Genomic DNA, 24,414 nt, shown 5'->3' with positions numbered 1-24,414 from the left:
ACTATTGGTTTTATTTTTCCTATTCACTGTTTTCAACTCCTCCATTGAGCCACTGCCTGTCCCCCTTCCACTGAATAAGAGTTCCCATTGAGACTACGTTGGCTCAATTCCATTACTTTCAAGCATTTTCTTTCTTTAAAACATTTTCAAGACCCAGTCCTGCTTCTTTTAAAATGACCTCATATTTAATTCACATCTCTCTTTTCTTTTCATCCTAGCCCTACCTTAGGTGACAATGGCACCAATGAGTAGAGAAAGGGGAGGATCTTTTACCCTCAGACACCATTCCCTCTTTTCCTTGCACCTTTTTTTCTTGTGTTGGTCTGAGAGAACAAGGTAAAGAGAGAGAAGCCTCTTTCTGCTCTTCTTATGGAAAGCTCTAGTCCTCATCATGGTTGGGTGCTAAATGTCGCTCTGGCTTGTGTTCTTGGAGCTTAGCAAGTGGATGCTGGTGGATGGTTCCCAGGAGGTGGGACCCTCTGTGAGATAAGCCTACAGATCCTCAGCTTGTAGTTTCTTCCCAACTCTTCAAATGCCTTCTCCCTTAAAGGACTTCTTCCCTACCACTCAGAAGTCTTCAGCCTACAGTTTCATCCCTTTGGGTTCAGAGTTTAGGGTCTGCCATAGCAATTGGGAGCCTGCCTTCATACTCCTCATACTTAATGCTCTTGCCCTATGTCACACCATCCATTTCTCTCTGGACCTTTGCTCCCCAATGGCAGCTACTTGTGGCTGAAAGCTATGAAGATGAGATTCTATTACCAATTTTGACATTGAGGATGGTGGGTGGTTATAGCAAGTTTATAAATTATTCTCTTGGAGCCCTCCTTTTAGCCTTGGATGGGGAGAGAAATACCCCATTGCCTTGTACAGGGTTAGCAGGGGGAAAAGACCACTGCACTACTCCATAGTGAAACCTCTTATCTCATAGCTGGCCTCTCTATATTAACACGGGGAATAGATGATGGAGCTGGTGCCAGAATTGGTTCTGCTGAAATCCTACCTTTCAGCAAGCCGTCTAGAAAGTGCTTGGTGCCTTTACTTGGCAGCCATCTGAACAATAGAGAACACTGCAGTAGGCACCAAGCATTTTCTCTAGTTCCTAGAATGTTGAAGCCCTAGTCTGCCTCTGCATTCTCTGGCTTATAAGACACGATAATCAAGTGGCTCACAAAGATGACAGCAATACTGGGGGCTTCAGGCTTCTCCTCACTCATCCTTTTGCAAATATAGGCCAGCTACCCTCCCTTCTTTGATACTGAGCAAAAGGATTGGGTGAGTTGAGGTCCATAGTTTATAACATTCAATTTGATGTAACTTTATTGAGCAGTCTATGTTTTCCTAAATTTTTCTCAACTCATTTAAATGGACCCTATGTGATGCTGTGCACACAACAGATAAGAACTAGATTTGATTTGACAAACATGAGGTACAGCATGGGCCTATAGGCCCTAGAAGCCCACACAAGGGCAATCTGTGGTGACTGCAACTGTCACATTAGACCTGGGGATGGCTGGGACCTCTGTGATACAGAGAACTGTAGCCTCATTCAGCCAAATAGAGTGGTGTCCACACAACACCCAACACCAGTGCTGTTCATCAAAAACTCAAACAGTCCAGATTTAAAGTTCAGACCTTTCATGTCAGGGAAATAGAACATCTGTGTAATAAGATCCCTGCCTTCTATTAAAAAAATAAACTCAAGTACTGTTTACAACTCAGAATAAAACCAGAGAGAATTAGATATGGCAAGAAAAAAGTAAACTTCTAATAAATTTCCTGATGAAATGTTTGATTTCCAGTTTTGAAATTGGCAGTGGTAGGAGAGGTAGATTGATTTCCCCCTTAGAAATGAAAAATAAATAATGAACACTTAAATAAAAGGAAAAAATAACTTTTAGAGAAAAACTGAAGGCTCATGGAAATAAATTCTCAGTATAGGTTTGTGTGCCAATTTTTTATTTTGGCATTGCATGTCTTAAATTCTAATGCTCCATCAGTTGAAAATGGCACCATGGACTGAATAATAGCTGTTCAGAGCAAAAAGAGATGGCCACAAAAGTCCTAGACATTTATTGTAAGATATGTTGTAACATTAACCTGATAAAATTAAAATGTCAAAATATCAGAATCACTGCTGTGCTAAGCCTTTTATTAATCCTCTTAGCAACCTATAAGACAGACACTGTCATCATCTACATTTTACTGATGAAAGCTTGCCCAGCATCAGTGTATAAGTGGCAGCTCTGGACTTCAGCTTAAGGCTAACCACCATGGTGAACAGCCCTGACTAGATGCTCCCGTGTGTAAGAGAACTGCATCACCATCACCATGGGCTTGTCTGCCACTTCTCACCACTTCCCTCCCATCCTTCCCATTTCAACCATCATCATTCTCAAGGAGGTGACTGTAGCATCCACCTGACTGATGGAAGTTGAGAGCAACTTGCTCTCCTTCCCTACAGTCTGCTCTCTGCCAGTATAGCCTGAGCAATCTACAAAGCCTAAGTCAGGTCATGTCACTCTTCAGCCACAGATGCTGCAAGGGCTCCATATCATTCACATTAAATTCCAAAGTCCTGGGCAAGGCCCATGGGGCTTTTTCTGGCTCTTGGCTCTCTTTTCTTGGCCCAGTCCAATCTCATTGTATACCTAGCTGTTCCACAAAGGCAGTAGGGAAACTCAAAGCCTTTACTCACAATTTCCTCTACCTGGACTGATCTTCCCCTAATCTCAAAGGCTCACTCTCTCACTTTCTTCCATTCTATGGTTGAAAGTTACCAAGAAATGTCCTTGTACACCCACTTTAATTAGCACCCTCTGTGACTTTTTACCCTGTACTTCCTGATATGCTAAACATGTATTTGTTTCTCTTTCTCTTCATTCTAATATAAAAGCTTTCAAAGGCAAAGACTCTACTTTTGTTCGCTCCCTTATCTTCACACCAGATCAGGGAGTGTTTATTGAATGAATTAGTTTGTGCAAAATCATATTGGCCTTGATAGAAATAATCCTTATCTATGAGCATGATGCTGTTAGGGACTGTTTATTCTACAAATTCCTATTCCATTCTGAATAATCACAATTAAGTATAATAAAAAGTTTTAATAACAATAGTTTGATAACAAGTGATTTCTGTCCTCCAACTCTGCTGTCATGGTTAGAATAATGCATGATATTTTAGGAATAATGCTGTCAGTCAATGGCCTCCCATTTACCCAGTTGCACCTTCAGAGATCAACTGAGCTATGTTGGTTTCGCCTTTCTCCGAAGCAAGATAACAGTACCAGAATAATTTCAGAGCCTTAATTTTCTCTTTACAGTTGGCTCTGAACTGCAGACTCAATTTCAATTATAATACATTTTTGTCATGTTCTAAACCTAAGTAGAGACTCCATTTAACCAACCTTTTGATAAAATGTGTACTCATCAGAAGAGCTTTTTAGCCAAGTAAATAATTTCTATTCTTGTGGAAGTGAATCAACAACAAAAAGATGGTAAAAAAATTTCCAAAAGAAGAAAGTTCCCTATTTTCATAAAAATAACTTCTTCTGTTCTAAAATCAAATCGGTATAGTCTCCATGTGGCTAAGTCTGGAAGCCCATGTCTCTTTGTAGTACAAAGCATATGTCATCATACTTTGGTTGGCTTGTTTCCCATCTTGAAATGATGCCTGGATTTTCATTCCTGCTTTCCTTATCCAGCTTCCAAAATGCACATGAAATAACAAACCTAGGCCAAAATCTTAGGTATTCAAGAAATAGAGCACGCCAACTTTTTTCTGTGAATTACCTTAATTTCATCTAACTTTCAGACAATATTGGTTCCCTCACTGTTTCTCCTATCTTAATGCTACTAGATTGGGCCAAGGTCTGGGTCATATGCTCCCAAGATCCATGGAATAGGAATTCTCTCCATGGCTACCATGTAATGACCCATGATTCCATCCATTCTTGGTCATCTGTCCATGGTTAGCACAGAGATAGTCTTTTTTCCAGACTCTGCTTTCAGATGCCACAGGAGGTTCCCAGATTTTAAGAGAGACTGGGAACTCAAGGTTTGGGATCCAGCATCTCCATTACTCCAGGGCCATGAGTCCCTCTGAGACTCTATCATGAGTGCTGAGTGCTGTAGGCAGCAAGGTTCATGTGACCCACAATCTTCCCCTAGACCTTCCAACTGAAGAATCTCAGTTAATCTGGGAAATGTCTTTTCTCTCAAACATGATTCTCTAAAATGGCCTTAGGTAACACGAAACAAAAATTACACTTTCTGCAAATAAGAAAGTATAAGCTACTTAACTGAGTGCAGAAAAGTGATGAAGGGATCTACAAAGAAATCTCATACATTAATGTCTTCAAATGGTCTCACCACACCTGCCTCATATTCATGCCAGAAGATTCCTTCTCTGCTCAGGAATCTCAGAAGAAAATGGAGCTCTCTGTGAGCTGGAGTGAGTGGACCTGAGTTTGGGTCTCAAGCCGCCCTGCTGCCTGGGTTCTGGGGGCATTCAGTCCCTCAGCCTGCTGTAGCAACTGCCAGGACAAGTCATTGTCTTTAGTAGCTAAGGTTCAAAACAGACAGGATTTCTATCTCTAAAGGAGAGAAGAGCCATCATGAATGTGAAAAGGACAAGCCTAGTAGAGAATTAAGTCTGTAATGGAAGTAAGAGAGCTCTATTATAATAGTATCCCATGGAAGCCTTTGAAATTAAAGAAAATTGGATCATTCATCTAGCTAATAAACCTTTATTGATCACTTACAGCATACCAGATGACTGTGTTAGGATGGGAATGATTAAAATAGGAACACTCTGAAAAAAAATGCTAAAAAAAGAGAGAAAAAAACACTCTTGCAAAAATATCATATGATCAAAGAATCTCATTTCTCCTTGTCCAATTCTATGCTAATATCAATATTAATAACAGTTATAACAGAGAACAACTGGTACTTTATGCATATTATCTCCTGCATTCGTCAAAGCTACCCTGAAGCCCTGAAAAGAATAACTGGATCCGTCTTACAGAAAATGCTAGTAAAGAAAAACCTAGGTAAGTGGATGCTATGGTACCCTTAAATCCTAGATCATGCTGCCACCACGCCATGTACTTCCCAGATTCATCCTCAAAGATGTATGTGCACCTTAAAAACATGTACATACTCTGGGGGCCAGGGATTTAGCTCAGTAGTTCCGACGCCTGCCTCGCAAGCATAAGGTCCAGAGTTTGATCCCTGGTACCAAAAAAAAAGAAAAAAAATCCATATATATACTCTTAATATTAATGATGAAACACACACTCTACATATATGATTAATACTTGCCAAAAATATTTTCAAAATATATTACTTCCATAAGCTAGATATAAATTTGCTTATTATTACCAGAAGAAGACACACTTATTCTTCCTTTGAGGCAGATTTCTAATAGCTCAACCTGTCAACAACAAAAACCCACAATGGCTGTTGAACTTTCCGTCAGCCTGTGGATTCTGGGATTAGCTCTGAGCTGCTCAGCACAGGTTCTTTGCACCACAACACTTCTCTAATCTTCCTTCACCCTGTTTCTCTGGGCAGAGTAATGGTGTAGACCCTGCACAACAGGACCGTTTCACTGCCTCATGTCAACAAAGGAAAATAAACCTTGCCCAGAAATGTTATTTGCTCATTTTAGATTTCTTTTAATCCAAAATCTCTATTGGCAGAAATATAATGCCAGTCACTAAGACAGACAGTAGGCCATAAGGTCCTACTAAAACATAACCAAAAATCCAGTATTTAGGAATATAATATGTGATTTTGTTCTGTTTTTGTTCTTCAGGTGTCATAACTGAAAATGGGCATAACACAACTTGCTGCTCCCTTTTAAGGACAGAGATAATATTAATGAAGTTCTTTCAATCCCTTTTAAAAAATATTTACATGAAGCAATCTATGTAAAGTAAAATTTTGTTGGCAAAAAATGTTATTCAGATATTCTGATAATTAATTTCTTTTTATCAGACCTTGTTCCCAAAGTATTTCAAAGTTAAAATATATATAGAACTGATGTCCTTAACAGGAATAACCAACAAGCAAAATTATAAATCAGCATTCTGTGAATATTTCTATTTCTAAAGCTCATCATTGTTAAAGTAAAGCCAAACATTTTGATAAGTGGTATTGTCTTAATACTTTCTGCTAAGAAATAAAATTGAAGGACACTTTAGAACTCATCGTATTTGCTTCATTGATAATCATCAGTAGGAATGTAAAAAGAATTAAGATGTGTTATATACAGAGACCAACCCCCAGGATGACTATTATCATTATGTATTGGAAACATGTACTAATAAAAAACAAAAAAAAATTAAAAAGCCATCAATGATTTATAATCAGACAGAAGTCATTAGCAGAATACACATGCAACTTAACCTTGTTCTTTTTCCTGTTGTCAACATTAATCAATGTTGTCATTGCATTGAGCCTCAGGAAAAAAAATTTTTGAGTTAGAATACAAACTCTGTGGGCAATAATCCAGAAGGAAGAAAAGATAGGTCATGCTCTTCCCTTGTCTACCCTACTAGAAGGGCCTGGTAGTATTGACTCTAATACACAGAGATAATGCTACCAAGTTGAAAATGCATATGAAGTTATCCAGACCTGCAAAGGGCTCTATACAATGCTCTGTCATTACTTCCTCTGCTATTACATTTTGACCCATCACAATCAGCAACGCCCCAAAGGGGCCATTTCCTCATTTCTCTCTTACTCAAGCATTATGTCTCTTATAGCCTCCAGGAAACAATATCTGGTCACAAGAAACTAAATTATAGGCCAAGGTTGGGTTTTAACTCTTAATTCTCCTGATGTTTTAATGGCCAATCTGTTTCCTAATGTACTTTGATTCATAACCACTAATATTTCTCCCCAAAGAAGATGCAATCAGGTACGTTTTGCTCACATGCCAAGAGAAGGCACATAGATTTAAATGTTTTGGGGTCAAGAGCCTAATCTTCAAAGCCCAATAATGTAGGCGGTGATAGAAGAGCAGCAGGTCTTTGGAAAGGGATGGAAAGAGCTTTGAACAATCATTTTCCTCTTCACAGAGGGAAATTGCATCTGATTTAAGATGTGAACATTTGTATCAGTATATGTAGAAATTTCATTCATAAGAATAAAACTACTTTGAGATTAAAATAACCTAATGGTTTCAGGTGAATAATATTTAATAAAAGTTTCAGAAAAATAATTTCATATTCCTGAAAGAAACCCCTTCTGTCCTCTCTCACAACAGTGCTTTGACAACATTAATGAAGCAGGGATGATATAGATTTTACAGAAGGGTGAGGTCTTGTTATACAATGTTCAGTCTCAAAGATGCATCCCATCAGGATGAAGGATGTGCTGCTACATTTCCAGAACTCCATGTGTTAGGAAGGAGTTAGGTTCCACACTTCACTGATAGCAGTCATTATATTTTTAGGCAATGGGTATTTTAATTACAGCTTGATATAGTTTGATCTTTATGGGCATCTATTGATTTTTCTATAAATGCCCATAACTACCCACCCATCCTAGTGAGGGGCTGAAGGAAAGAGCACATTCATGTATTTGCTATCAACTATTTGCACTTTATAACACTGGAGCCACACACTGTGAATGGAAGTTTTTATTTTGGATTCAAAATCCAAAATGTAGCCTTACAAAAAGGAAATCCTCAGCACCCTGCATTTTCAGTGATCACATTATTCCTTTTGGTGTCTTCCCTCCCCTGAGAAATTCTTCTAGAGAAAGTGATGGACAAATAGTGCTTGATATTCTTTAATGCTCCCCTCTCTTAAATGACATATTTGCATATAAATATGACAGGCTATAAAATAGTCTGTGAAAAATATCATATCCTAACCCCTGAAATCTATGAATATATTACCTTTGATTGTAAAAGGGATTTTGTGTATGGAATTAAGTGAAAGATCATAAATGGGGGAGATTATTCAGGATTACCTAGGTGGGCTTCACCTTATCACAGCAGGCTTTATAAGAGAAAAGAAATCCAAGTGAGAAAAAGGAGATATGAAGACAGAACCAGAAGCTGGACTGATGTGTTTTGAAGATAAAAGAAGAATCCACAAGCCAAGGAATGCAGGTGGTCTCTAGAATCTGGAAAAGGCAGGGAAATGGATTTCTGTTCTGCAGTCTGAGGGAAAAACAACCTTGCTGACCCTTTGATTTTAGATCTCTAACCTGTTGGGTTGTAAACAAATAAATATGCATTGTTCTAAGACACTAACTTTGTGGTAATTTGTTATAGTAGCAATACAAAACTAATATAGTATGACAGTTCTCACTTAGCTTTTTTAAGAATACTGGCTGTCAAGTTCTCACTTAGCTTTTTTAAGAATACTGGCTGTCGGGCTGGGGATTTAGCTCAGTGGTGCCATGTCTACCTCACAAGAACAAGATCCTGAGTTCGAACCCCCATATGAACAAGAAGAAGAAGAAGAAGGAGGAGGAGGAGCAGGAGGAGGAAGACGACTGGCTGTGTCTCCTTTTAAATCACTTTTTTTTTTCCTGACCAAGAACATGAAAAGAATCTGCTGAAGCCCTCAGGAGATACCTGGTAGAATTTGAAGTCCTCAAGCAAATATCCATTTGCTTCTCTGATTAAAGTTTATCTCAAGCTTTTATGGTCTAAGATCCAAGCCTCCTGATTTCCAGAAGATTGCTCCTGGAAAAATTATATATGAGTGAAAGTATATACTTAAATTGAAATATAAGCCGTTACTGAACAAGACGTTATTGCTATGGCTTGTGCCTAGATGTACCCCCAAAGCCTCATGCAGTCATAGGTGGGGCTTTTCAGAGATGTCTGGACATGGAATGTGTAATGCTGGGATCAAGATCATGTGATTACTATATTAGTCCACGGATTGGTTTAGCACAGTTCTGGGTAGGATTAAGGATGTGCCACCCTGGATGTGAGTGCTATATAAGGGACAGAAAGAGGGTCACTGCTTGTCACTTGTAGCTTGCTGCCTTCTGCCTGCCATGATTGTTTCTCTTCTATGAAGGGCCTCTGCCACAACACCCTGCCTTGGAGCCAGCCAACTATGTGCTAAAAGCTCTACAAACTGTGAGCCAAATAAACCTTTTCTTTCTTAACTTCAAGTGTTGAGCATTTTGTCTCAGCAAAGAGAAAAGTAACTAAGACAGTTATGATGGATGAGTTTCCCAACTCCTGCTTTTTTATTTGGCTCTCGTTGTGGTAGTAATTTTTTATTTTCTCTTCATTAAAAAAGCTTAACAAATATGTTTTCCATCAAGAAGAAAATCCTTTGGAATCAGACTAGTAAGATTTTTCCTGAGCATTTCCAGTTATTTTCAATAAATGCAAAGACACCAAAATGTGGAAGCGTTTGTACATATAAAGGTAGGAAATGGAGCAGTAGTAAGTCAAAAGGTCTATTTTCATCAAATACTCCAAAGGAAGCCTTTACTAGTTCTTGAGTTGAGGAAGAAGTAGTATTCATTAAAGTCATATTACTTCTGTAGATTATTTTTATAATGAACTTGTTGTGGTCTCAGGCCAAAAACACTAAAAAAAATTCAGTAACAAAAAATCTGGTTTAAAGCAGAAACTGGCTGGGCAGGAATGTAGCTCAGCTGGTAGAGTGCTTGCCTGGCAGGCATAAGGCCCTGAGTTTGATCCCCAACAGAACAGAAGAAATAGAATGAAAACTAATTTCAAAGAAAAGAAAGAGCAAGGTGCTTATTAGCATGTGTTCTTCGGGAAAAGGCTTACTGTTCTTACATAAAAGCTTTCCTGTGTTTGTATATGTAAACTTGTTGTGAAGAATACAATTTCCTGCAGTTGACAGAAGTCTCTAGGAAATGTTTTCAGTACAGAAAACATCTCTTCTCAATATTACCAATTATCAACAGTTGCCTTTATATTTAAAGCCTTAGGTTAAAAACAAATAAAACTTCTCTATAAGAGTACATCAATAAGCAAAATAATATTCTAAGCTATGAGTTTTCCTGTATGGATACTCAGCCACCATTGACATTTATATGTCAAGTTTGACCTTTTCATATTTCCATAACTCAAGAGGCTTAGGTTGTTACCATTACAACTTTTAGAATGGATGATCTAATAAGAGTTGTTACATGTTATTGCATATTTACCTTCTGTTATTCCAATAAATATAGTAGAATATTTTTAAATGTTTCACAATGATTTTTCTAAGAAAGGCTAAAATATTAAAAACATTTTTTTCTCTTAAAACTGTAAACATAACAAGGGAGTGTACACAAAGGTCCAGAGCATATGCGTTCTTAGGCAATCTTGCTCTTTAGTACTGGAAAGTCCAGACCTTTACTCGGAAGTGTAGCCAGTCCTGGATGACTTACAGAAGAGGTAGACATCATGGGGAAGGTTTAAATGAGAGACACAGTCACAGTTGTGAATCAGAAAATGAAATCTAGGAGGAAAGGAATACAACCATCCTGGAAATCAGGAAGCTGAGTTCTAGTAATAGTTTTTAAGTACTAGAAGCCTCATGAGACAGAAAATTATAACTAGCTTCTTTTCATCTTAGTGGTGAACAGGCCGAGAAGCTTCCAGTGTAGCTTTAAAGGAGCTGAATCAATTATAAAAAGGACTTTTGTGTAATGGTGAAATGTGTTCTGGATGGTTCAGCTGTAGGTCAGGCCAGCTGAGCGGTACCAGGACCAGAATGGAAAACAATTCCCCTTTCCAGGTGTCAACAGGAGATCGAGGCCCTCCATGCACCACCATGTGCCTCCCTGAGCTCACTGCTGTGCCCTTGCTTTCTTGCCCTTCAACCTTCTATATTAATTTTCCTTTCTGACTTGACTATTAGGGTCTAGACAAGAGAGAAGAATTCTAACAACCTTTACCTTATTGCTTCCTGTAAGAACTTCAAAGCTCAATGAATGATTCTGATTCTTAGAAAGAACAGCCAATTTTTTTCATGACTGCCATGAAAGGAGATTACAAAATATTTCTCCAGAGGCCTCTGTAAGTAGTTGCTGCATGGTGCAAATTGGAAAAACCAGACAGATTTCTCATGAGGGCTGGGCCAGTCATGAGGGCTGGGCCAGATGGCCTGTGCAAGTGCTCTCAGAGTCCTCCCTGTCGATTCCAAGAAAAAAGATCACTGCTGGGCTTCTGTTTTGGTTTCCAATCTGGGTAACAGAAAACCAACCTGCAATAAGGATTTTTAAATGTTTTTCAATTCTGACTTTTAGGAGCAAGATTTTCAAAATAATCTCCAAGGACATGGAAGACAGTCCAACATCCAGTGCCTAGATGAGCACTTCCTATCAGTGTTGATATGTAGCAGCATCTCATCAACTGTGCTCATGGGTTTGTACATCTCTTTTGAGACATCAGAGTTTTAGCTACTGTGATACTAAGCACACCACAATCTGGAAGGTAATTTATGTCTGGCTTCAGAACACTGTACCAGCAGAGAGCTGCCATAGGCACCCCTTGGGGATTTTACAGCTCTGCAGGAGACAGAGAGAGCTGGTGTGGCTCTCTCAGCACACAGCAGGGCTTTGCTGCTTCTTGATATAAAAGCTTCAGCAGCAATTTCTGCATATGCAGAAAAGGGAATTGTGCTTTCTAGAAGTGTTTCGTGCACTGTGTTGAAAATGGGGCATAAACAAGAAGTTGCATTGTAAAAGCTAAAGGAACAAAAGGAACCATAGTCAGAGTCAGGAGACCTGAGTTTAACCTTGACCTTCCCTTTTACTTCCTAGGTTACTCTGACCACAGAATCAGTGCTCTCCCTAAAATAATGTTACTCCCTAAGTCCACATCTGATCCCTAAGGAATGCCAACTGCTAACTCCTTTATTTCTCATGACCACATTGTATTAATAATTCTTATTATTGAAATGGACATTGAAAAGACTTTCATCATAAATTATACAGCTTCAATTATTCTATTTTCTAATTATAAAAAGAGTGGAAAATGGGTCACAAAAATGTTTTTTAATACATTGATACAACATGATTAACTTACAACATCTAACCATTTTTTGCTATGTCTGGTTGCATTGATCTGAACAGCTTTGAAATTCTCGAAGGAAAAGTATGAATCAGTGCTTGTGAATTCACTTCTTCTCATAAGAGGGGTTTCTCTCCTAAAAGAAGTTTTAAAGAATAGATTAGGAAATCAAGAGATCTATGTTTTGATCAGGTTCCCTGAACCCACAACTCCTGAACTGATATATGTAGTAAGGAGAAAATAAAGAGTTTGATGAAAGAAATTTGAAAAATCCAAGTGAAATTTAGGAACCTGATTTTCTTTTCAAGTGTGATGAGATTTTTCTCTCCCCTCAGAAATTTTTTCCCCTCAGAAAAATTTGAAATTACCACAAATTGAAATGTTGGCAGAATTTTTAAAAACAATTTTTTCTCAAAAGTGAGGGGATTTCTAAAGAGATTAAGTGGAATTGAGATTAAGGACTCCCTGTGCAGCAACCAAATTGAAGATTACAGATAAGAAATGAGAAATCTCTGGAAGCTGTATGGATTCATCCATGTGCACACACCTATGCACACACCCAAACACAGTCCCCCCTCCTAGAGCTAGAACTAGAACTAGAACTAGAACCAGGACTAGAACTAGAACACATTTGCCTAACAACTTCCAGGAGGCTCCGTCCCCTCCTACCATTTTCTCACCATCCCATAGATGCCAGACTTCTGGCTGGTGCCTTGCAGAGGTGGAATAAACTCTACAAGACTGACTCAGCAACTAATTTTTAGGAAGCCTCCACCTCCCCATTCTCATCAGTTTTCTTTAGACAGAGAGGAAAGCCCACATCCATGGATGACAGTAGAAATGATGATGGCACTCATTACTAACAAAATTAAAATCTTGGCATTTTAAATAACCAAGCTGCTCTCTTCTCTGGACTATAATCAAATATTTCTATTTGAAACACAGCTACAGAGCTGGGTTTTCTCTTCCTCCTCTCTAGTCCACCCCTTCCTCCTACTTTTCCTCATATGGACGGACACACACACACACACACACACTCATGCACATGCACTTAGTGCCTCTTACATAATTGTTGACAAGATTGATCTTTCACTTGAATTGCTTGGATTCAAAATCTGCCCACCATTCGTGGGAGGCAGGGAATGGTGGTTGCAATGTATGCTTTACTAAAGAGACAAAAAGGAATGGCATGGGAGAGGTATCTGGTATCTGGACTGAGTCTTTTCTGTATAGTCTTGCTTTTCTATAGGAAAATAGAGAGCGCTATGAAATTGAACATAAATTCTCTCACTTGAAACCCATAACTCTTAGGCTTTTGGAGAAATAATTGCCAGATTAACCCTCGCTTAACTGAACTTTGTAACCACACACCCTGCTGAAAAGCTCCTACTGTTTCCTCCATTGCTGATGTTCACCTTACATCTAAATGGTGCACCCTGACCAGCACAGTGCCACAACCTGACCTCTTTTACAGCTACAAGATTTTCTGTCCCCACTTGCCTGCACAAATCCTCTGAGGAAACAGGTCAATTCCAAAAGATTATATATTGTAAGATTCCATTTGTATGATATTCTTGAAAGAGTAAAATTTTAGAGATAGCTTGCAGATTGGTGGTTACCTAGGATTAAGGAGGGGGAAGAGAATAGAAGTGGCTTTAAAGGGATCACATGAGGGAGCCTTGTGATTACAGAAAAAGTATGATTCTTCCTTGTGGTCTTGGCTACACAAATCTATACATGTGATAAAACTGCCCAAACATATAAATATATGCAAATAAATACATGTATAACTGGTAAAATCTAAATAAATTCTTTGGATTGCACCAATGTCAGTTTCCTAGTTTTGACTTCATGATGTCATTATGCAAGATCTTACCATTAGAGAAAGGTGAAATATAAGCATACACAGAAATTCTATAATTACTTCAAAAAATGAGTGCTAAAGTGTGGTTAAACTTTTTTTAAAAATAATGTTTTCAGTGAAATTTAAAAATTATGACTTTGTATTTCTTTTTACAAAGAATTCTGTTAGAATTATCAAAGCACGTAACTACACAGCCAAGATTATATTGCTACAGATGTGTATGTTTCAAATAAAACTTTTCTCAATGAAATTTGGCTCATTGATATTCACATTGCTCTAGAATTTAAAGAAGGATTTCAGAATCAGAGGGGCAGGAACTTATCAATATAAATGCACTCTATCCTGAAATGACAAGTTCTGAAACCACGTCAAACATTAGTGGCTGGATCATTCTAAAAAACTGTCTAAAAACAAAACAAAAAGTCTAAACAAACAAGCAAAACCAATCAAGCCAACCTCACTTAACTTCTATTCTGAGTGATTTGCTCTTAGGATAAAAGGTTCAGATATTCAGCTACATCTATCATGTGCAAATCTTTCATGTATGATTGCAGAATTTCCATAAAATTAACATGGTGTGATTAACTCTGAAACTAAAAACACATGCAAAACTAAAACAAAAGAACACTGAAGCATTAACAAGGCACAACTGTGAAAACTCCAAGAAACAGAATAGCTCTGTGGTTTACATTTAAGACAGTCACCAGGATAGATGATAGGTAGACTCTTGTTCCCTTGGACTAATAGCAACATTTGAATAGATGAATGTTTTAGTGGATTTTTATCTGATCTTCAGCCTTGAAACAAGAGTCAATTTAAAGCAAGATTATTGTACAATGATGGTAAAAATATAGTAGAGCCTTTGAGCGTTTTTCTTGCAGAATTCAGATGCTTTGCACAAGCATATATTAATTCTTTCTGAAATCCCAATTTCATGAATTCTTGATAAGTGGATGGTATTCTTAGATGATGATATAAATTAGTATTGAAATATCATAAGGTATTATATAAGAAAAAACCATTCTACTTAGTTTTCAAAGTTATGATTAGGTCCTCAACTGCCAGGTAGCTCCTTGCAGCAGGATTAGCCCTGCAAGATGTCCATCAGGATAACAAAATGGGTGGCAGATATGGCCAAATTATTCATGCTGCAGGATGTAGTCATTAACCTTGAACTAAAGCAGCATTGGCCATCTAAAAATGAATAAACTAAGTTGGCCCAGGTATGGCGCCCACTACCCAACACAAGGTGTTCATAAGAATGTCTCACAATAGAAAAATTTATTTTATTAGTTTTCTTATTTATGGTCTTGAATGTAAGCCCCAAGCCTCCTCGTGCTTATGCCCCTTGTGTACCAGCTCTACTACAGTTACTGGTACAGAATAGGTGCTCAGCAAATATTTGTTGACTAAACGAGTACCTCTTCACTTGACAACAGTTTGATGATTTTTTGACTAGTAGATGCTTTAAATTCTGATGAAAGTTATAAATCTCCTCAGAGAAATAGAAAAACAATACATTTTATTTTCTATTGGGTTAGTGGATCCTTCTGGAAGTTCTGCCTATGGAAACCATCTTCAAGGATAAGAATATTATGCCCACAACTAGGTGCTAACTTTCTTTTCTGGTTCCTCCAAGTATTCTCCAGTTTGTTTACCCAAACCTTCCTTATCCCGTGGCATTATTTTTATTTTCTACTACTTGTTATCATTAATACATAGTCCACATAGGCATATCATATTTTGGGGACAGCAATGTAAAAAGACAATTCAACTAATAAAAATATTTCTGTCATTTTTTATGAAGCATAGAGTCTCCCTTTCAACCCTAAGAAACCATGGCATATATTCAGCATTATCTCATAATTTCTTTCACAAAGATCACTCTACATAGAATTTGAAAGAGAGGGGTAAATCGAATTCACACACACACACTCACACCACCTGACTGTCACAGACACAGTGGTTCAGAATAAGAGAAGGAATAAGGAGCAGGCATCTTATTTAGTCACCACAAACAGTGGATATCTCAAAGTGTACTGGAGACCTTCATGACTAACTTGTCAAAGAAAAGCTGTCCTCAGTTGCCGATACTGAAAGATACCCAAGAGAATCTTGCTCCCACACTAGGTTTTGGGAAACAGAAGCAGTTATCAATCTGAGTTGAGCTGTGTTGACAGAAAAACTTAAATAGAAAGCTTCAGACTTCTAAAACCCCTCAAAAGACCACAGTCTTCCAATACAGTCATCCAAAAGCAACTATGAAACACTGCCACAAGAAACAAAGACTGTTACTTTGATTTCTTCTGATTTGTAATAAGAAAGTTTATAGTGCCACAAAATGCTAGACACCACCATTCACACCACTTTCTTTGATCTTCCAGGAAGAGTGTCCCCCTCCTGGGGGAACTCCCAGGGAGGCAGCAGCTTGTCTTCACAGCAGTAGAAATGCATGCAGAGAGCAGCACCACGTCCACAGGGCAGGGAGTGGGTGTGTGCCACAGCAGCAGGGGTAGGAAAGGCCAATGCACTAGAGATTGCGGACTCATTTAGAGAACTGTCACTGTGGGGTCTCTTCTCCACCATGGGAATAACACAAAAAGCAGAGGGGTTGCTGACACTTTACTGAGTTGCTAAGGGTCAGAGTTTGTACTGCTGCTGGGAAAAGAGATTTAACTACAATTGCTTTGTTTTCTTTTAAGGGCTTTCTTTCTCAATGGCTCAAAAATACATCAAAACAACAGTGCTTTACTACTTGCTGTGAGAAGCTTTCCTGTAACTCTGCAAAGAAACTTTTCAAGGACAACTTTTATAGAAATAGATTTAAATGCTTATTTCAACAACCCCACATAGAAAGCAGAGTCTTAGATGTGCATTATTTTAATTGTATTAAGTTCATCCTATCCCAAAACCTGATTCCTAAAGAGATGAGAGATAGTTAAATGTAAATAATTAGCAAAACCATACCTGTAACTTAGAGTAACAAAAACCTTGGAAGATGTGTCAGTAGATTCTCTCCTCTATATTCACTTTTAAAACTAGAAGCACAGTAGTTTTGGTTTTTGTTTGTTTGTTTGTTTTTGGTACCAGGGATCGAACTCAGGAACCACTGAGCTAAATCCCCAGCCCAAGCACAGTAGTTTTAAAGAAATAAAGTCCAGAAGGATTGGTGCAGAGCCCAAATAATGAGAAGGCAGAAACCACATAATTGAATCATGAAATTTTTTACTTATCAAATTTAAGTCATTCTCTATTAAAGAATATCAGCTATTACCAGGGAGATTTCCATGTTTAAAAAACAATATAAAGGAAGAAGGAGCTTAAAAATTTGAAGAAACTGGTAGTATGGCAACAATTTATCTTTTCTCCTTATTTCATATTTTATTTCATGCAGGAATTTAGATTTGAATATGGCAGTGTTCAATCTAATTTATAGGTATTTCTTCTACAACAAAACTTCCATAAAAGCTTTGTGTATGTAGCATTTGATATTTGGTCTTACAAAGGACAAATAAGAGCCCAGTACTAGATGAGCAACTGTTTCTGATAGTATAATCGCAGAAACTACATATGTACCCAAAATTTAAAAATTGCTCCTAAAAATGTCCTAATCTAAATGCCAGTTTCCAGCAGTTGTGTGTCTCCTCCAGCAGACTGGAATTTATATACCTCCTAAGGTGTTCATAACACTTAGTATATACAAAATGGGCCACAATTTTTAAAACTTGCACACACACACACACACACACACACACACACACGCACTCAACCCCACCTCGAGCGTTTCCATCCTTCTAAAGAGCTATTTTAAAAACACCTGAGAGTTCTAAATTAAGCAACCCACTCTAAGTAAGTCACTTTTCAAAAGCGATGGACTGCCTCGCCTGCCTGCACCTGTGCAGAAACCGGAATCCCGGGGCAGAGGGAATCTTACATCCATACCTATATTTCATGCCAGTCTGCTTTGCGGTGGACTCTTTGAGAGAAATGTGATGCTGGGGGGTGAACGTCCCCAGGCTGCGCGCGATGATAGCGACCGTACGGAATTTGGCCCGGGCTGCGTTCACCACATTGGGGGCGGTGGAGCTCTGCTTGCTCAGAAGTCGGTCCTCACCATTCCGACTCTTCAAATTGTGCTCAGTGCAGGCTATGGAGACTTGCATTGCTTCCCCGGAAAGCTCACGGTCCCTCTCAGAACCCCACAGCACAGGCAGTCACGAGAGGCTGAGCAGCTGGGGGGTTTCTGCTCGTCTTTTAACCCCTCCTGGCTCCCCCTTCCCGGGGACACCGTCAGACGAGTCCTGACGGCTGACTTCCGAGCCGAACCGGCCGAGTGGCGGGGGTGGCTGCCGTGCAGGACAGAGTCCCCGGGACCGAGAGAAGTAAACAGCCAGACCCGAAGTTGTCACAGCAGCTGGAGCGCCGATCGGGCTCCGAAATCTTCCCCGGCGATAATCTCGGCTGATTAAACAGCCAAATCCAAGTAGTCAGGAGGCTGTTTCAGCAGCCTAGAGCTGAGCATTCATGGTGACTGCCCACAGCCCTGCCGGGAGCCAGTCCGTGGCGCCGGAATGCAGCTCGCTTCTGGGCGCTGGCTCAAATCAGCTCAGGCATACCGCAGGACGCGCCGCCAGCATCCTTGGACCTCAGGCAGGACGCGGCTGGCGCTCGGAGCATCCCAGCTAGCAGCGAATGGAAAGCCGGTCCTCGCGGTCCGTGGTCGCCAGGCGCTCCGGCCGGCGGCTCCCTCCCTCCCCCGCTCTGGGAGGACGCGGGGGCGCCTCAGGACCCCTCCCCACTCATCCTCGGGCGAAAGCCCGGCTTGATGAGCCCGCACAGGCAGGCGTTTGCAGCTGCATGGAGGAGCGGGCCGGTCCCTTTAAGGAGCTGCTCGCCTTTGTGTGCGTGCGATGGGAAGCCAAGGATCACTTTCACCACACTCCTGCTGTAACAGAATCAAGAAGCCGTTCTGACAGACAGACCGAATCCTGCGGCAGCACAACAGTTGGAACTTGGGGGAGGCAGAGGGGGTGCTTCTGCCGAGGAACATGCCAGTGAATTAACACGTGAATACTCTGTGACTGGCTTGCTAAAACACTGCTTGAAATCCCTGCTGTTAGCTTTGTCAAGGTTTATTTCCCCTCTGTACGTTATTCTTAAGCAGAGAAGTTTGAGGTTTCACGAAAAACCACAGTGCAGGCTTTTTGGAGTTAAGTCTGCTAACTTACAGCAAAATCTATTCTGAAACCCAGAGGATGGACTGGGACGGGACACCAAGGAGGGCAGCAGTTCTGCACCATGCAGCAGGGGCTGCTCTAGGAGAGCAGCAGGTAGCAATACCACCCAGCAAGGCTCAGGAGGCTGGCAGGAGCCCCACCACCACCACACACACACACCTGCTGACCAGTTCAGGGTCTGGCAGCAAGACCTCCCTGAGGTCTCTGAACTCACACCAGGTGGGAACTCAGTCTGGCTCAGGGTCAGAGGCAAAGCAACTGCCAGTGAATGTGGCTGGGCCAAACTAAGCACAAAGTGGCAGATAATTTACTTCTCCTTTTGAAATGCACAGAAATCAACCTTATCTCATAGATTTATTTACAGTAAAATCATGGCTCCTACAAAATCAGCTTTCTAAACGTGATTCCCAATAGACACTGATGTCCAGCAAAAAGAAACAGCACTTAAACAATATTTGTGAATACCATTTCTGCAGTAGGAAACAGAGGCCAAGAGGCAGGGGGGAAAGTGAAGGACTGTCCTTCTTCTCAAGAACAGCCAATCTGGGTGGGAAGGACAAAGTATCCAGCCTTAAGAGGGCTAATTAACAGCATTGGAAGGCACATCGGCACATGTCCAAATGAGTGCTTCGGACACTAAGTTCACCAGAGTGATGCAGGGGAGGGATTACAGCAGGCCAGAGAAAGTTCTTCCCTTTGTTCCACTCCCCTCACTTCTACTGAGTCTCCATAGGCACCGTCTCTGCTTGTTGCTGGGGCACAAGCACGGCTGAGACTGGCTGGGCCCTCAAGGAGCTCAGGGAGAACCAGGCTGCCATCCTGATGGGGATGAAGTGAAAGACTGCCACCCTTTGTGGGGCATGAAGAATGAGTCCGTTGGTTAGCGGTTATCTAACAGACTACAGAGGGAGGTGGTCAGCCCCGATCTTGGAGAGGATACACTCTACGGCTGTGATAATTGATTTAAAATTCTTTTTCTCTAACCACTTCTTCTCGACAACTAAAGTTATAAGAATGAAATTTACAAGTAGAATATATGCCTGAGTTGAATACTATTCCCAGACATGAATATAACATTTTGTAACCTATAGATGAGATTTAAACCCTATTATAGAGTCCGATCCTTTGCCCTACATACTCTTCCCACTCTTCACTTAGAAAATAATTATGTTGGCTAATGTTCAATAATTAGAAGTAACTTTAGGATGAGTGAGGGTGGTAGAAACTGGCAAATGATCTGAAAACCCCTTCTCTGTACCCTTGGCCCCTAGGAGGAACATTGGAAGTGTGTCTTTATTCCCTGGAATAAACAACAGTGGGCAGAGAGGAAGCAGATCATGGGAACCTTTATTTTTGCACACCAAGCCAGCTCATCAGAGATGATCAATGTGAATCGGGAAAGGAGTCAAAATGAGAATAGGAAGAAGTGGGAGGAATCAGAAAGAACAGCTCAGAAAAGGGAAAAAAAATAAAGCAGGCTGGGAAGCAAGACAGAGTGAGGTGACAACATCCGGGCAGAGGGGTCAAGAGCCAGCAGCCTCCACTTGGGTACCAGCTGAGAGGGAAGAAACCTGGAGGTGGCTAACCATTGGCCTGAAAGCACTATCAATCCTACAGAGAGACAGAGAACTGTGAAGAGAGAGCAGGTCTGGACACTGCTAGCCGAAGTGGCTTTCAGATTTGCCAGAGAATGAGCAGAGAAATGGCTGAAATCATACCCAAGATCAGAACAGGGAATAGGTTATCAGAATAAAACATGCAAGGCAGAGTGTCTCTGAGTCACCTGAGGCCCCCACAGGACCAGGCAGAGTGCATGGTACATAGCAGACCCTCACTTTATAAATAACTGAGAGATGGAGTTACGGAAACAAAGGAGAAAAGGGGGAGAGAGGAAGGAATGTAGCTGGATGGGAAGAGGCCATATTCTTGGATAAACTCAATTCCTTAAAAACAAAAACCAAAGGAAATCCTGTGCATTCTACTTTAAGCAAAACCACTTACTTCAAAGAACTGAATAACTGTCCCACATTCATGTCTGCACCTCCTGTGTGTAGACAAGTGTCCCAGCCATCAGGACATGCCTCAAAGAACATCAAAGGACTGAGACCAGAGGATGCTTACAGTGAAAGTCTCTTTTTTGCTGCCTGCAGTGCTCCCCTTCAGCCCTGATGCCATGTGGGCATTCTAACAGGAAGCCAGCAGCTCTGTAACTTCCCTGAGCCGTGTTCACCCTTCCAACCATTAATGGAGCAGTCAGTCTCAGGAGCCCCAAAACTGGCTAACAGTTGGCTATGAGAATGCTCATTCCTGATGAGTTTGTGCTAACAGGCCACCTGCTAATTAAGCTGGGGAAATGAAACTTGAAATATGTACCCTTTGTTGTCACACAATAGGATTTAGAAGAGAGCTCACTGTTATCATTTCAGGTTTGCATAAGACACATAAATATACAGAGAGATGTAGATGGAAAGTACATGCAGATATGTGTATGGACTGGATTGTGTTCCTGAAAACTAATGTGCTAAACCCCTAACTCTCCAATACCCTCTACACATGACTGTATTGGGAATTAAGGTCTTTAAAGATGTGATTGAGATAAAATGAAGTCAGAAGGGTGAGTCCTCACCTAATATGATGCCTGCCTTTATAAGAAGAGATCAGGACACAGACACGTGGGGACACAGAGAAGCTGGCCATCTCCAAGCCAAGAGAGAGTCTTCCTATAAAGCTGACACCTTGATCTCAAACTTCCAGACTCCAGGACTGCAAGAAAATAAATTTCTCTTGTTTAAGCCTCAGAGTCTGTGTTACTTTGTTGTGGCAGCCCTAACAAACTAATTCAGAGACAGGTACAATTTGTTTCTGTTTTCATTTTTACGTTACTAATCATAAGAAACTACTAGAGCTCACTAAAGAAGATGCTTGTAAAAGTCACAATTAGAGCATGATAAATATTACCTTGCTACTTGATACATCCTAAAGCTGATACTATAAATGCACCCCCAAAGACTCCAAATACAAATTCATATATTCTTCTCCATAAACTTGGAACATCACTATATGGTGACTTGTGATAGAAGTAGTGGTTTTCAAGGACTTTTTGATTTTCCCTTGTGTTTAGTAATCTCCTTATTCTACCATTTTGCCTTTGAAGGGTGTGTTCATACTGCTTGGCCAGGAATCAGCACTCTCAGAGAAGTTGTGAAAGGGCAGAGTCCTGCATCACCAGATCGAGGCCTGGATTCCAAAGTAGCTCTGCCACTTCAGCTGTAAGCTCAGCAAGTCACTAGAGCTCTCAAAGTCTCTTTTCTCTCAGGGGAATACAATTAATTTCTAAGATTCTTCCCTTATTCTGTAGATACCATGAAGCATACAAGGAATAATCAAAATATATAGTGAATGAGAAAATTTATTATAGTAAAAGTCACATTGTCATTAATTTCCCTCAAAATACTCACTTATCTCATCATTCTTGGCACTTTGTGAAGCAGTTCTGGAAGTCTGCTTTTGGGAATGCCTTTACAAGGTATGACAAAAAATATGATGAATTCTGCTCCCAATGAAAATCAAATGGAAACACAAGCTCATAAAAACATTACAGTGTGTTCATCCACCTTATTGACCAGATCTGGCATGATGTGACTTCTGACTCTTCCCCAAAGTCAAAATGACCATGAGAGATAAATGTTCTCAATTGATTCAGGACATCAATGCAGCCATGACAGGCCAACTAAAGATATCTATGAAGGAGGACTTCCAGAATTACTTCAGAAAATGGCAGGAATGATTGAATAAGTGTGTTTGAAGCAAAAGAGTACAATGAGGGGGATTGATAGTAATGTGACTTTTACTATAATAATTAAAAAATTTTAAGCATTTCTGTATTTTTTTATCATGCCTCACATTTTAAAGAGATATGGAGATTTCAACATTGCACAGAACAAAAATTATCACTTACTCTTCCAATTTTCACTTGCCACTGGTTCCTATTCATTACCTGCTATTTCAGCACTTTGGTATTTATGTCAGCCACACTGGATCACAGTGACAGGACTGTTTAAGAACAGATCACAGATTCCATGCTTTTAGGGCAGAGAAGGTGAGCCAATCCCAGCACCTGGGAGGAGGCTCCCCCACCACAATTCCAGGCTTCTAGGGGAGAGAAGGTGAGCTGCAGGGGCACCAGAAGCACCTCCCCCCACCCCCTGTGAAAATGAGAGGACACGTAAACAAGCCTCAAAAACAGACTTCCAGATCACCTAAAGCAACCCCAAAGGGAAAGGAGATGGAACAATCTGATACTCAACTACCTGGACTCCCTGAACTGGCAACAAAAGAGGATCTGGGAAAAATGAAATCAGAAATAATTACTCAGATAACAGCAAAGATTGTGCTCATAGGGCAAGACATGCCTAATAAATCTAGAGAGGGCACAGATAAAAAAATAGAGGATCTGAGGAACATGATGGAATCCCAACATAGGAAACAAATGGAATTCATGAAACAGATGCAAACAATTTCCAGGAGATTAAAACTCCATCAAAAGTCTACAAAGCAGAATGAACCAATGTGAGGATAGAATTTCAGATATAGAAGATAAGATTGCAATTAGTGACCAGGAAAAGAAAAATTGCTTTAAAATTGTAAGGGAACACAACAAACCAATCCAGCAGCTGCTAGACGATGCAAAGAATAACATAAGACTGATTGGAGTCAATGAAGAAAGAGGAGAGAGTGCAGATGACATAAAAAAACTGTTCACAGAAGTGATGGCAGAAAACTTCCCAAGCAGGGGAAAAGAACTTGACATACAGATAAGTGAGGAATATAGGACTCCAACTAGCCTTGATCAAAAAAAATCTACACATAGGCATACAATAGTTAGGATTCCAGAAACCCAACAGAAGAACAAAATTCTACAAGCAGTGAGAGAAACAAATCACATACAAAGGAAAGCCCATCAGAATCACAGCAGACTTCTCAATGCAAACCCTCAAGGCAAGAAGAGCTTGGAGTGATGTATTTCAAGCCCTAAAGGAAAACAGCCTCCAACACAGATTGATGTGCTCTGCAAAACTATCTTTCAAAATTGATGGAGAAATAAGATACTTTCATGATAAGAAGCGCTTCAGGAACTTCACGAATATCAAACCTGCACTCCAAAAAATTTTAGACAATATCCTAGGAAAAGACAATGAGGATCACAACCCCAGGAAGCCCAGCAGAATGAGTCTATTGGGAGTGACAAATTAAACACGAAGAGGGAGAATCCAACAAAAAGAAAAAGTCATGACAAGG

The 24,414-nt window shown here is 40.1% G+C and overlaps 1 protein-coding gene across 4 annotated transcripts in view; it reads right to left on the bottom strand.

The window, feature by feature from the left end:
• The window catches only part of Kcnab1 (potassium voltage-gated channel subfamily A regulatory beta subunit 1), a 444,167-nt gene that overhangs the window by 250,474 nt on the left and 169,279 nt on the right, over positions 1–24,414 (bottom strand). Inside the window, exon 1 of one of the 4 annotated variants that reach the window (XM_004834502.4) lies at positions 17,822–18,973. The exons of the other annotated variants lie outside the window; for them this stretch is intronic. Within the exon in view, the coding sequence (XP_004834559.1) occupies positions 17,822–18,042 (221 nt within the window). The 5' untranslated portion in view covers positions 18,043–18,973. Of the gene's footprint in view, positions 1–17,821; positions 18,974–24,414 lie in introns of those variants that run through there. 4 annotated transcript variants of the gene reach the window in all.

Source organism: Heterocephalus glaber, unplaced genomic scaffold (assembly GCF_053883595.1).
Source record: "Heterocephalus glaber isolate CG9 unplaced genomic scaffold, H.glaber_assembly_v1.0 deba00001504, whole genome shotgun sequence".
NCBI lineage: Eukaryota > Metazoa > Chordata > Mammalia > Rodentia > Bathyergidae > Heterocephalus > Heterocephalus glaber.
This window is presented reverse-complemented; position numbering and strand designations above follow the sequence as displayed.